This window comes from Planococcus citri, chromosome 5 (assembly GCF_950023065.1).
Source record: "Planococcus citri chromosome 5, ihPlaCitr1.1, whole genome shotgun sequence".
Classification (NCBI taxonomy): Eukaryota; Metazoa; Arthropoda; class Insecta; order Hemiptera; family Pseudococcidae; genus Planococcus; species Planococcus citri.
In genome coordinates, this window is record NC_088681.1 from 1,548,824 (window position 1) to 1,563,995 (window position 15,172).

General features: G+C 34.7%; 2 protein-coding genes across 9 annotated transcripts in view; one reads left to right on the plus strand and one right to left on the minus strand.

Annotated features, from left to right (window-relative positions):
* Positions 1–7,042, plus strand: part of trc (Serine/threonine-protein kinase tricornered) — a 158,743-nt gene extending 151,701 nt beyond the window's left edge. For all 8 annotated transcript variants that reach the window (XM_065368352.1, XM_065368355.1, XM_065368359.1 and 5 more), the window contains one exon: positions 3,928–7,042. In XM_065368352.1, the coding sequence (XP_065224424.1) occupies positions 3,928–4,043 (116 nt within the window). In that variant the 3' untranslated portion in view covers positions 4,044–7,042. The remainder of the gene's footprint in view (positions 1–3,927) is intronic.
* A 1,417-nt stretch (positions 7,043–8,459) lies between these two features.
* On the minus strand, positions 8,460–14,406 carry LOC135848453 (uncharacterized). Its single transcript, XM_065368361.1, has 5 exons — positions 14,244–14,406; positions 9,894–9,981; positions 9,404–9,525; positions 8,965–9,103; positions 8,460–8,625 (listed from the first exon to the last, which is right to left on the minus strand). Exons 1-5 carry the CDS (start codon positions 14,400–14,402, stop codon positions 8,507–8,509), a joined length of 627 nt encoding a protein of 208 aa, XP_065224433.1. The 5' UTR covers positions 14,403–14,406; the 3' UTR covers positions 8,460–8,506.
* Positions 14,407–15,172: the final 766 nt, after the last annotated feature.

Genomic DNA, 15,172 nt, shown 5'->3' on the forward strand with positions numbered 1-15,172 from the left:
AAAAAATAGAAAAATATTTTTTTTTATTATTATATCTCACATCTTGGGAGTATGAGCATTAGAATAACTCTTGTTTACCCCTGTGAAAAATTTTTAGCATTTTTTTTTCTTCTCTCGCACCCTCTTACAGTGATGGTTTTTGTGAAAAAAATGTCCTGAAAATTTTGACCCATCCACTTGAGATTGAATCGTGTCAAGAACCCCCACCCCTCATCCCCCCACTCAAAAAATTTAAAAAAAAATACAATTTGTGCGGAAATTTCCCACCTTGCAAAATTTTTTCAACTTTCAAAATCATGTTTTCTTTACTTTTATGGCCTCGTTTGTATTCTTGAAAAATTTTTGCGATTTTTCTCACTCCCAACCTCACAAGTTATTGGTTTCCATGAAAAAAATCCCTGAAAATTTGCTCCTTCCAACTTAAAATTGATGTATGAAGCTCTCTTCCCCAAAAATTAAAAGAAAATGATATTTTAAATCTGGAAATATTTTTGGAATTTTTTCATTGAGGTCAAAATCCTTCTAAATAATTCCCTTGAAAAAAGGTTTTCAAAATTTTTTTTCAAGTTTCAATTTGTGATTTCACTTTTTCATGAAAAAAACCTCGCCTCTCCCCTCCCACCTAAGTAATGTAAATCCTCTTGTGTGAACACTCCCCCCCCCCCCCCACAAAATACGTGAGTGAAAAATTAAAAATTGAAGTCTGTAGAACAATTTCGAAGAGAATTTCCATTTCTTGTCAGAATTTTGCCAAATAATTCCTTTTTAGAGAAAATTTTTCAAAAATTTTTATATGCTTCAAAATCAATTTTTTGCTCCCTTTTTTCAAAAATTGCTCCTCTCCCCTCCCACCCCCCGGTTATGTGAAGCCGTCCAAAATTTAGAAAAAATTGAAAAATAAAATCTGTAAAAAAGTTTTGAAAATTTTCAAAATTTTTCATTTCTGGTCAGAGTCTTTTTACTTACCTACCTCCTTTCAGAGAAAGATTTTCTGAAAAAATTTTACATGTTTCAATTTTTGATTTTTCTTTTGATTTTGGTGGGCTGTACGCGAAAAAAGCAATATTCTTGAGGGCGAGAGGACAAAGAAAGATTTTTTCAAAACATGCATTCATTTTCTAATAATATTTTGACCAAAAATTGAAAATTTAAAAAAAAAATGGTAAGCACTGGTAGGTTTTTTATGTCATTTCTTTTTTTTTTTGGGGAACGCGACCTTATTCTCGAAAGTTGTAAAGTTCATAACTTTTTATCCCTCCTCCGTCCTCCCCATCCCAAAAACCAAAAAGTATTGATTTTTGCTTTATCTGTTTAAAGAATCCTCTTTTTGTTCCAAAATTTCTATACGAAATTCCTACTCTTTTTGCCAAACATATTTATAACTTATAATGCTTTGTTTTGTTTTTTTGTTACCAAAATTTGCCCAAGTCTAAAAGAGTAAATTTTTTGCAACATAGTCAAAAAGTTTACATTTTTGGCACAATTTTCAAAAAAGTAACCAGTTTTGTAAAAATTGTCAAAAAGTGTTTTTTTTTGCCAAAATTGTCAAAAATTACTGTTTTTTGTGAAAATTGTCAGAGAGTGTCAATTTTTGGCGAATTGGTGACAAGTTGCCTTGCTTTTTCGTCAAAATTCTCAGGAGGTAGTTTTTTGATAGTCGGGGAGCCTACTTAAGGATAAATTGCACCCCCCCTCGTCGATCCTCCGGGACAATTTTTTTCTTAAAGGGGGAGTCCTAAGGAACATTTCTAGCCCTTGTACCTACTCAAAAAAAAAGTGGCCCTACATACAAAATGGCGGCAATTTTGATTGACAGGTCAGCCGAAATCGCAGATTTTACGTTCCAACATAGGACTTGCACAAAATTTTTCAAACTTTACAAAGGTAGATCGAAAGATCAAGCAAAAATTTATCACCCGTCAAAATTTCAAGTGCTAAAGTGCGTTTTTCGATTTTTGGTGAATTTTTGAAAATCAATTGTAGGCCAAAAATGAGGAAAAAAATCAAAATTTTACCAAATTGGCCGAGAAAGCTGAAATTGGGGATATATCCTATTTTCGGTATACCAAATCGATTGGAAACGGTTTCAATCCGTTTTGAGCAGTTCTGGAGCCTCCAGCAGATTTTTGAAACTCGAAATTCCCACAAAATGTCACCAAAATGGAGTTGGAAAGCTGAAATTTAATTTATTCTGCAAACTAATTTCAGTACTCTCCAAAGTCAACTGCAGGGGAATTTCAAGTCGTTTTGGAGCATCCAGCGATTTTTGAAAATTACTGGAGCCTCCAGTAGATTTTTGAAACTTAAAATTTCCTAAAAATTTCATCAAACGGAGATGGAAAATCAATATTCATTCTGCAAACTAATTTTAATACGCTACGAAGTCGTCTGCTGGTGGATTTCAACTTCAAGTCGTTTTGGAGCCTCCGACCACTTTTTGAGAGGTGGTATGGTGTTTTTTGGAAAATTGTCATTTCCAAGATGTAGCTTGAAGCTTCAAAACCATTTAAAACCATTTGAAACCACCATGTAGTCGACTTCATATCGTATTGAAATTAGTTTGCGAAGTCAATTTCACCTTGCCAACTCCATTTGGTAAAATTTTGCGGGAATTTCAAGTTTCAAAAATCTACCAGAGGCTCCAGTAATTTTCAAGAAGTCGCTGGAGGCTCCAAAACGATTTGAACCTACCTGAAGTCGTCTTCAGAGAGTGTTAAAATTGGAGTGTAGAGTAAATTTCTGCTTTCCATCTCCATTTGATGAAAATTTCAAGTTTCAAAAATCTGATGGAGGCTCCAATAATTTTCAAAAAGTCGCTGGATGCTCCAAAACGACTTGAAATCTCCCAGCAGTTGACTTCGTAGCGTATTGAAATTAGTTTTCAGAATAAATTTCAGCTTTCCAACTCCATTTTGGTGAAATTTTGTGGGAATTTCGATTTTCAAAAATTTGCTGGAGACTCCAGAACTGCTCAAAACGGGTTGAAACAGTTTGCAATCGATTTGGCAAGTCGAAAATAGGGAATATCCCAAATTTCAGCTTTCTTGGTCAATTTGGTAAAATTTGAATTTTTTCCCTCATTTTTGGCCTAAATTTGATTTTTATAAATTCGCCAAAAATCGAAAAACGCACTTTGGCACTTGAAATTTTGACAGGTGATGAATTTTTTTCTGCTCTTTCGATCTACTTTTGTACAGTTTGAAAAATTTTGTGCAAATCCTATGTTGGAACGAAAAATCTGCGATTTCGGCTGAACTGTCAATCAAAATGGCCGCCATTTTGTATGTAGAGCCACTTTTTTTTGAGTACAAGGGCTAGAAATGTTTCTTAGGACTCCCCCTTTAAGAGAAAAGTTGTCCCGGAGGATCGACCGGGGGAGGGGGTGCAATTTATCCTCAAGTGGGCTCCCCTATTTTTTGCCAAAATTGCTAAAAAAAAAATGTGTGCTTTTTTTTGCCAAAACGTCCAAAAAGCAGTGAGTTTTGCCTTGCCTGCCTAAAAAGTCCTTTTTTTGTTACGAAGTTTGCCAAACAAAAGTCTTGGTTTTTTTAATTTATTTTTTGTCTCAAATTCTTTTAATTTTTTTCAGTTTTTATGACAATTTTTCGATATTTTTAAAATGTTTCCTCTGAGAATACGTTTTTTGGCAAAGAAATTATTTTAAAAAATCCTGACGCTAAAATAAATTTTTTTCTGACAAATTGGATTTTTTTAATTCTCTGAAAACTTGGGAAGGGAGCCCAATTCTTTTCGAACTGAAAGAATAATTGAAAAATAACCTATTATTTTTTCATGAAATCCAATAACTCGAAGGAAATGAGCGCATAAAAGTGAAACTTCAGAACACCATCGTTGTCTAGAATGATTATGTATGTATCGGTTTTGGAGATACTTATGGTAAACACGAATGATTTTTTTCTGTTACAGCATCAGCGCCCATTCCAACGGACGGCGAAGGTAACTATAAAGACTGGGTATTCATAAATTACACATTCAAGAGATTCGAAGGCTTAACTCAACGCGGTATTCCCATCAAGAAGTAATCGACACGACGATGATGCGAGCGACGTATGCATGATTATAATTATTATGAAAAATTACCATTACTACGGTCGTACCTAGACCTACCACAATTTTACGATTAGCGCGTATTATTATATCGAATTATATACCCTCCCCCCCTCTGTACCCCACCTAGATTTACCAATGCTCTTTCTTTCGTCGAAATTATTATATTACATATAAATAAATTTTGTAGCTATACCGTTATAACTTTGAGAATAATTTTTATCAGGTTTTTACGTTCGATTACGTAAACTTTATTTTATTGTGTATTACTTTTTTTTTAACTAAAAAAAAAAACACACTGAAAACTAAATACGCGTTAAATTGAAAATGTAACGTGCGCGTTTTCTTTTTTCTTTTTTTCTTTCTTTTTTTTTTAAATGAGCTTTTTGTTTATTATTGTTTTTTGTTTCTTTGGTTATCGATCTGGTCATATTTTTATGAAATTTGCACATATCTTCGCTACGTAGATGAAAAGAATATCGGAAGACGCGACGAGACAATAATTTTGTTTAAACATTTTTTTTATCGTGTAGATTTTGTCGCGGCGGTGTGAAATTTTTTTTACGCCGAATACGACGACGACGCGTGTGTTTCGGTTTATTTTTAATTATTTTTTTCTTTCTTTTTTCTTTTGTTTGTTGTTTTCGTTTACTTTATTTTTCCCCCTCGAGTTGCCCTGTTAGTGTTTTTTTTTTCTTTTTTCCTTTTTTTCTCTGTTCTTTTTAACGAGAATAATATGTCGCCGTTGTTGTTTTATTTTTTCTTGTCTCGCTGTTTTTTTTTTTCTTTTATTTTTATTATTACGATGATTTTTTTTCCTCTGGTAGTTTTATACATATTATTGCATAACTTTCGTTAATTTGTACATATTTTTTAGAGTACAACTAGTCGCTTTGTTTTGATGTGTAATGTGTATTATACGCGGATATTACCAAAATATGAGAATGGAGGATGGCGAATGGTATCGTCGAAGGGTGGTTTACGTTTACGTTTACGTAGAGAATCTCTATAGAATCGCTTTTTCTCGTCTGTCTAATTTGATATTATTTTATTATTATAACAAGGCTGTGAAACGCGAGTACAAGCTAACGTGTATTTTTATCCCCTTCTTCGACCTTTTTTAAAGTCTGTGTCCACGAGTGGTCGTATAACGTTATGTGTAAATTTTTTCCGTGTGCGTGTGCGAGCGTGTGCTTTTTTTCTTTGCTAAGGGAGGGGTGAGGAAAGAGTTACTTCGTGTATTTTTTTCCGTTTTTTTTTCTTTTTCGATGAGCATTTATGTATTCCGTGTGTAATCGTAACGTACCTCTGTATTTGTAATATGTATTTTTGACGTATGTAGTGTGTATCTTAAATCTCGTTTACTCAGATCTCTCTTTCTTTCTCTCTCTCTCTCTGTTAGTCCAGGGGCAAACTGTAATAATTTTAGGAGTGGGTGTAAATTGCAATTCGAGATAGAAGTGTGAAATTTGGTAAGATGTGTAACGACCCAAAGAGGAATTTTTCAAGCGAGCGAGGTATTCGTCAAAGCCCACAAGAGGAGTACAGGATGGAATCTGAGGGGGGTTTACCTCCCTAATTTTCAATATTTAGTCATCTGGCTGTTCTTGGGGTTATTTTCATGCGATTGAACTGCTTCGAGTTCAAAAACATCGATTATTTTCGAGATCTGAAGGGGAGGAGTGCCTCAAATTTTAGATTTTCCTGTAAAAATGTCTCAAAAATACCTCAAAAATGCATTTTTTTATTTTTTTTTGGAATTATTGCTCTCCTTTCTTTGAACGAGATTTTCATAGATTAGCCAAAAAAAAAAAACTGAATTTTTGGGATATTTTTTTAGAAAAAAGACAAGATTTTCAATCAAAAAGTCTCAAATTGGAGACACTCCTCCTCTTAAAATCTTGAAAGTTACAATATTTTGAACTCAGCGAGGTTGAATTATATGAAAGTGACCCCCAAGAACTGCCAGATAATCAAATTTTGAAAAATGGGGAACTGAACCCCATTTTTGAATCGTTCCAGTGCCCTTCCAATGGAATTTGGCGAATTCCTGCAATTCTTGGAAAATTCGTGCACCAAATTTGTTGCTTCCATCACGAAAATGTAGTTGACTTACATTTTGCCACTGGACTGTGTTGTCTTTTTCCCACGTGATGAGGAGAAATTCTTATAAAAATGTGTACCAACCGTGTAGACAGACCTTTAAAGCGATAAATCGTAGTTATACGTGTTAAGAGTGCAAATGCAGAAGTAGGCGATATTTAGAGACGTGGTTGGATCGTAGAATTTAAGATTCAAAAATTTTTTTTAGCAAAAACCTGAGAATGTTTTTTTAGGAGCTAGTCTTTATTTCGATACAGATTGTCATATTCGACGTGGGTGGTTTAAAAAAAAAGAAGCAAAATTTTGGGGCAGAAGATGGTCGTAGTTTGTCTGTAATATTATTATTTAAATCTTTTTCTCAGATGCCTTACACGTAGCACTTCCACGTTGTTACATACTTGCATTATATGTACGATAATTCATATTTCAACGTGAGTCGCTGATATTTTCGATTTCTTTCTTCTTGTTTTTAGTTTTTATCGAGTGTATTACGAGTTTATTATTTTATATATTATCGCTATACATACAAAACTATACTCTACGTACACCTCAAATTCGAGTATAATAATCCTTAATATGCTCGAATGTGTCATGTCAGTGTATAGGGCTCGTGTCAAGCGAAAACCAAGAACGAAATTTTCGTGGTTAAATTTATTATACGTTAAGTACAGGTGTAAGCTTGCCTTTATAATGGTAAAATGTTGTTTCTATTTTGAAAAAATTGTCTAATGTGTTTTACTATAATATTTGTAGTAATGTATAAAATTTTTCATTTTTTTTTTCTCTTTTTCCTCTTTCTTGCATTATTGTTTACCAGTTACGAGTATTTTAGGATGTAAAATAAAGCTGATTGTGTTGGTTATAACGAGTATTTGATTTGTAATATTTATTTTTTCTGTTCAGGGTTTCGGAAAAATTGTGTTCGAGATGCGAGTATGTAGTTCGGATTCGGAAATCGATTGTGCGGCGCGTGCGCGAAATTGCGAACTAGTTGAAGAATTTGCGAATTCGTAAAGAAGAATACAATAGTAAGGTAGAGTTAGCGTTATCTTTTAGATAAAGAGTTGATACGTGCGTGTGTTGGCTATTGGTGGCTATTGTGATCGGCGTTCGAGCTCGGATACGATGATTCATCGTTTACAAATTTTTCTAAAATTCATTTATCTGTTTTTTAAGACGATTAGTGACAGGGGTAGTTTATTGTTTGTGTTTTTTTGTTTGGTTTGACGACAGTTGACATTTGAGTTTGAGCTGTTGTTCGAGATGGTTTGATGCTGGTATCCGCGTTTTTATCTTCGTGTCTGCGTGATTTATTTATTTTATATGCGAACAACCGCGAGAACTCCGTTGATTTGGTAAGTTATTTTGTTCGATATTGTAATCTGGTAATTAGTCATGGTGGTGGTGACAGGCTTACTTTTGAGGACTTTGATTGTATGTAATTCTCGAACTGAATTGCATTTCGAATGATTCGAATTCGAAAATACGAGTATTCTAACCATGAAATCCTTCCACTTCCCACCACAATCATAAGGTATGAAACATTATCAAAAAATCTGTATACTTATGTAGATATGAATTTTTCAACTTTGAGGGGCTTTAAAGGTAACCAACATGATTTGGGAGACCGGGGGGAAGGTTTTTCTTGAAAACGTGCATATTCAGAAAGATTCTGCACATAAATAAAACATTTTCAAAAAATTTCTACAGACATCAATTTATAATATGTATTTTTTTTTCATTTTTCCCAAATTTGAGGGGCTCCATGCAAGAGAGCCAAAATCATTTGGGGGTCCAACAATTGTTTTTTCTTGAAAAGGGAGTTATGTAGAACAATTCTAAGAGATATTTTCATCAAATTTTCCATTAATTTATTATCATTTTTTGTGATTTTTTCAACTTTGAGGGGCTCCTTACTAGGGGGCCAATATGGTTTGAAGGGCCGGGGAAACTTTTTTCTTGAAAAGGGGATTATTTAGAAACATTCTGGTGCAGAAACAAAAAATTTTCATGAATAGAACTTTTTTTTGATTTTCCCCCACTTAGGGGACTACCGGCACCACTTTTTTTTACAGATAGGGGGAAAATAAAAAATAGGGAATTATTTTCTCACCTGAGGTCATGTTTTTGGGGGGTGGGAGCTACAAAATTCCAACTTTTCAAAATAAGGGTCACCCTAATGCAGATTCTTAGTCAAGTACGTACTACGTACATAAATTGATACTCTTAAAAATGATGTTACGCTCGAATTCTTATCATTAGACCTAGGTATATTAAACGCAATAATGTCATAGTTTTTGATTATATTGAAGTTGTTTATTCAAGATCATTTTCCTCATTCATCATTTGAATAAGAATAATCACGTTCTGACACACGAATTTTCTGTTCCCCAGAGTTTGAAACTGATAGTGTGTAACTCCTGTGGGCTCCGTTATCTGGGAAACAGGAAGCATCTGAAACAGAAGTAGGTATAAATATGTAACAGAGAATATTTCTTTTGGTGAAATTAAAATCATATTTGTACCTGGAGAATTTGGTATTGCAAACGCATGCATTACATGACTAATTCACTTCACTCAAAAAAAAACTCTATTTCCCAATAGGTAAACCTACTTTCCATTCCTACGTACTAAATCGTAAAACACCTCGCGCCTCGATCAAATCAAACTTATGATTTGAGAATACGCGTATTTTCTCGCTCAAGTCAGATTGAAAAGCCGTTTATTTTGATATGTCACAAGCTATGCTTTTATAGTGGGTGACTTGGACACTGTACAGATGTATGTACTTACCAGGCAAAATGAAAATCATCATGAACTTATTTATGTTGTTTGTTGAAACGCAGTAGTATCTCCCAGCATGAAAAACTGAAGCGTTTCTTATTTGAAGGACTTTTCTGTATGGGGTCTCCGCTACTACGTTGAATTTGCCCTGAAAACAAAAAAGAAAATCACGTAATTTGCCATAGGTAGTTGGAATTCTTATTTACAGCAAATTTCGATTCTGTGTCGAGCCAATCGTTGACATGAATACCGATCAACGTTGATCAACAATAACATCAACAATTTGCCCAAAACAAGGTCGAAATTCACATCAACATGTGGGATCCAAAAGTGAGGAATGTGGATGTTTTATTTTATTTATTTATTTCAATTGAAAAAGGGAGAAAGACAAAGACAAAGTAGATACTGCACTAATAGTGTTTTAAATAGCGGCATTTTAAACGCTTACTTTCAATATATTAGCATGCATCCATGTGACTTCGTCTTTATCTGTACCAGTACAAGCAATGGAGATGTTCTCTTTTGCGGAGTAATAGATAGCAGTATTATTTTCATAAGGGATCATTACTCCTGAAAAAATAACATTAAAGGCATTTATATGGAAGATTTGTTGATATTACGAATTCATGGGCGAGTGTGTAGGATTTTCAATTGTAGGCATTTTTCTAAAAATGAGACGATTAGTGCAGTGCTTAATTCATTATCTGAGAGTGTACCAATGCTGAAGTTTGTACGTTTCTCCCTCCCACGAAGAGCTGGCTAGGTCCTAGCTGACACGTTGGTACCATCCCCGAGTAAATTCGCTGCAAAGCCAGAGTTTAAAGCCATTTTTTAGTATAATTTTGGGAGGTGTAGGTACGAATATTTTTGCAACGTGTTTTATACATCCAGGAAGGATTCAAATAAACATGGATAAAAATATCTGGTCGGGTACTCACCAAAACAATATGCTAAATATGCGATCAATATTATCAGTAAAATAGATGAATGTCGCATCATCCTTGTATTTTTTGAAATACAGATGACCTGAAAAAAGAATCCGTTAATACGATATGGATATATGTATGTACGTAGTCGAAACTGGCCAGTGGCCAGGGTAACTATAGGTCATTCCACGTCAATTCCACCAAAAAGTGGTGAAAATGGGGGGGGGGGGTCGGTGATTTTTTTGAAATTTTTTTTGTGGAATGAGCCGAATGACCTTTCGAAGAGATGAGCAATGGCGCAAATCGCAGCCCTCTAGCCCTTTTTTAAAGGCTGCTAGTGCTAGGGGGTGTTAAAGTTTTCAGTGAACTTGAAATATCATCCATTTCAGCAGTGGATTACTCGATAACCGCGATATCTGCCAAAATTGATTTTTTTCCAATAGATACGGGTTTTGAAAGGCTTTTTGTAAAGCTCTTTAATACAAGTATGGAAATAGATTATGCTCTTAAGAAATTCTTAGAATTTTACGTAAGTTTTAGGTACTGCGCACGCATCAAATCTGTCACACTTTACAACGTTGCACCCCATTGGTTGCTTCACCGCGTGACGACACCAACGCGCCATGCGCAGTACGTATCACATACGTAAAATGCTATGACTTTCTTAAGAGCATAATCTTTTTCCATACTTGTATTAAAGAGCTTTAGCTTTTTGGTGATATCATAAAAATCAGTGTTGCCACTTTTTTTTTGTACAAAAAATCAGCTCAAAAACTTTCAAAACATAGTTTTCATATCGTTCCAGTTGTCAAAAATTCTGAAAAAAAAAATATTATGGGCAACTTTTCATGCTGAACAACATATCAAAAAATTGGGATGGCATTATGTCGAAAAGTCGATTTTAAAAAATTGAAAGTTTGCGAAAAAACGCGATTTTTTTATTTAAAACATGGAAAAAAGGTTTGATTGGTGAAGTTGACCCATTTGACCCCTATTTTTACCTATCCGTTGAAAAAGTTGAAAACTCCCTTTCAATCAATGAAATGAACTTCTCACAAAAAAAATTGAAATTCGAAAAAATTCTATTTTCAATTCCAAACATCAAAAAAAGTTTAAATTCATTCTGTTGTCTTATTTTGACCTCTTTCGGCTCTTTCTGACGTATTTCATGGAAAAGTTGATAAAAATCACATTCGTAGCAAAAGAATTAAAATTCATTTATTTTTTGAATTTTTTCGAATTTTGATCGTTTTTTGATGAGTTTATTCCATAGAGTGAAACGATTTTTTCATTTTTTTCATCGGGCTGCTGAAGATAATAAACAAAATATACGATGAACGCATGCTGCCTAAGGACTTCAAAGCAGTAAATTTTGTACCAATACCAAAAAAGAACAACTCGCAAAAATGCTCTGAATATAGAACTATCGCACTGATGAGCCACGCACTGAAGCTACTACTCTCCATCATAAATGCCAGAATTGAAAAGAAGATAGATGAAAATCTAAGTGAAACACAATATGGCTTTGTAGCGAAAAAAGGGACGAGAGATGCAATTGCCCTGCTGAAAGTGATCATTCAAAGAGCACTGAATGCAAATAGGGAAATCATTGCTTGCTTCATCGACTATGAAAAAGCATTTGATGATGTCAACTATGAGAAGATGTTGGAGATCCTGAAAAAATACAATATCGATGACAAAGAGCTGCAAATAATCAAGAACCTGTACTGGGAGCAAAGCGCTAACATCAAGATTGGAACTGAGTACTCGGAGAACGGAATGTGGAATAAAGAGAGGTGTGAGGCAAGGATGCCCCCTCTCACCCAGGTTGTTCAATGTGTATGCAGAAGAAATAATGAGGGAAGCGCGAATCGAACGAATGGGATTCAAGATCAACGGCAAGAGAATAAATGAAATAAGCTACGCAGACAACAAAGTGATCCTTGCTGGGACAGAAGCGCTGATGCAGAAGATGATCGACCAAATTAATAGCGCGGGATTCAAATACGGAATGAAAATAAATGCAGGCAAGACCAAGGTGATGAGATTTACAAAAGAAGATGATAAAGTGGTCAAAATCAACATCGGATCACAAGAAATTGAAAATGTAAACCAATTCAGTCAGATACCTGGGAGCGCTGATAAACAATGATGGCAGAGATAATAAAGAAATTAAATCACGGATTGGAATGGCAAAAACCGCTTTCAACGACCTTGCCAATGTGCTGGGAAATCAAACGATGAATATAGATCTGAGGAAGAGAATTATGCCATGCTCAGGGCTGGTGAACGTTTCAATTGTAGTGTTCTGTTCTGTTCTGCTCATGAACAAAAACTTTTCATAGTGTTCTGTTCTGGTTTTTGTTCAAGTTGATTTGGTTCTATTTTGTTTTGTTCTGTTCTGTTCTCACTTTTCAGTCATTTTTTCTCCACTTAAATGATGAATTTTCTTAATAGGTAGCTTTTTGCCTTCAAAATTAAGCCTTTAACTGCCTTTAAAGTTTAAAAGACAAAACAAAACTAAAAATGAAGTCTAAAACATGAAAAATAGACAATTAGGTATTTGAATAAAATTGAAAGATATTGTTCTGTTCTGGTTATTGTTTTTTGTTCAAAACGTTGAATCATTTTGTTCAGTTAGCGTTCATTCGTTCGTAGCGTTATATCGTTCTGTTCGGGTAATGTTCAGAAAATTTGAAAATTTTAGTGTTTATCGTTCTGTTCATAGTGTTCTGTTCTGTTCTGTTCTGTTCACCAGCCCTGGCCATGCTACGTATGGACTGTTCTGAAATATTCCTGCGAAACATGGACCATGAGTGCAGAATGCGAGAATAAGTGTTCACCTACATAGCGAGCAACCGAGCAATCAAAACAAATTATTTTGTTTCGGTTGCTCGGTTGCTCCAATCACCGAACGACTTTTGAAGTTGCTAGTTGCTCGGTTGCTCAGTTGCCTCGCTATGTAGGTGAACACTAAAGTATCCGCTTTTGAGATGTGGTGCTATCGAAGGCTACTACAAATCTCATGGAAGGACTTCATTACCAACAAGGAAGTATTGGCAAGAATAGGAGAGGAGCGGAAAGTCGTAGTTGAAGATATCAAAACTAGAAAGCTAAAGTATTTAGCTCATAAAATACGAGAAAACGGTATTTTCATGCTAGCCGTACAGGGGAAAATCCAAGGAAGATCGACGAGAGGGAGGAAACGATCGGAGCTGTTAACAACAAACTCACCAGCCAACTCTCCCTGTAAGACCCTGAAAGAAACGATCAGATACGCTAGATACCGGCTAATATAGATGGACATATACCTACGCTATCTCCTGTAAAGGAGCGCGACTACGACAACGACGTAAAAATAGGGGTCAAATGGGTCAACTTCACCACTCAAAACTTTTTTTCGTGTTTTAAATCAAAAAATCGTATTTTTTCGCAAAGTTTTAATTTTTTAAATCAACTTTACGACATAATGCCATCCCAATTTTTTAATATGTTGTTTAGCATGAAAAGTTGTCCATAATTATATTTTTTCAGCATTTTTGAGAGTCGGAACGATGTAAAAACTACGTTTTGAAACTTTTCTAGCTGATTTTTCGTACGAAAAAAAGTGGCGACACTGATTTTTATGATATCACCAATAAGCCTCTCAAAACCCCTATCTATTGGAAAAAAATCCATTTTGGTAGGTATCGCGGTTATCGAGTAATCCACTGCTGAAATGAATGATATTTCAAGTTCACTGAAAACTTTGGCACCCCCTGGCTGCCGTTAAAAATGACCTAGAGGGCTGCGGTTTGCGCCATTGGTCATCTCTTCGGAAGGTCTTTCCACAGAAAAAATTTCAAAAAAATCGTCGACTCCCCCGCCTACCACTTCTTGGTCGAATTGACGTGGAATGACCCTATACAAACAGTCAAACAACCTAATAGTGAGCCGCTCTGACAAAACCGACCATTTCGACGAAAAAAAGTTTCCAAAATAGTGACGTTTAAAATGAATTTCAAAGGTTGAAAGATCAGATTTTTGAAATTTTTTTTTTTTGGAAATTTAGTCGAAATAGTTGGCTTTGTCAGAGCGGGTCACGTATACGTAAGTATACAAATGGAAGGGTGAATGTAAGATGGGCCGGACATACCAGAGCCACTTTTAGATACCTGAGATACCGTTAGGTTCGAACCAAATACATACACAAGGCTCTGGTATCTCCGTCGCGATAAAAAAACAAAAAAAAACTTGAAAGCATTAAGCATTCATTATTAAGAGCAACCAATAAGCAAAACTCAAATGCAAAAACTCTTTAGCAATCGAAGAATAGCCGATGGCTTGTTTTATAATGGAATTTTCGTCAAAATAATAACTTACCGAGATATGAAATTTAGTCGTTAAAAACACTGTAACACAGACAAAAAAAATAGGTTGTTGACACCACACAGAAATAGGTATTGTAAAAGAAGACGTTATTTCATAGGTACGTACTATGAGACATGAAATGAGTATCGACGTAATAGAAGTAAGAAGCATACAAAAATGTTTAAAAGTAGGTACTCGTATTAGGTCTATATTTAGCTCTATCTGGGCCCATCTCCAGTTTCACCAACGCAACGTCTATAAACTGAAAGAGGATGCTTCAGAAAGAAGATCGGTACTTCGTTGAGAAATCGTCCATCGACTGATGTTACGTCATTTGTGAGAAGCTAGGAAGAATTGCCAAAAAATTCTAATTTTTGCTGAAAAAAAATCCATCGTGCTTTTTTCCAAAATTAGTCCAAGATTCTCGTGTTTTTTTTTGAGAAAAATTCCAAAAAGTATCGGTACCCACTTTTTTCCAAAAATTGTGCTAATGTCTTGCTTTTTGATGAAAATTGTCGAAAATTCCAGATTTTTTTCAGTAGATAAGTAATTATTTTTCATCTAAAATTGTTAAAAATTACAAAGAAGTGTCGTTCTGTTACCAAATATGTAACTCTAAGAAGTATCATTTTTCGAGAAAAAAATTGCAAAAAATGTAACTTTTTGGCAAATAATTGCAAAATTTTCTGATGTTTTGCAATTGTCTAATCTTAGCTTTCTGAAGAAATTCTTGTAATTGCTGAAAACTTTCTCATTTTTTCCCCAAAAAATATCCAAACGTCTCACTATTTGACAAAAATTACTGAAAAGAGCATTTTTTTTGCCAATGGTTCCCAAAAAGTCTTAATATTTTTTTTAACGATTGCCACAGTCTCGCCTTTTTGCCACGAATCGCCGGAAAGGACCTCCATTGGTTGAAATTGTCAACGTATTTTTTACCA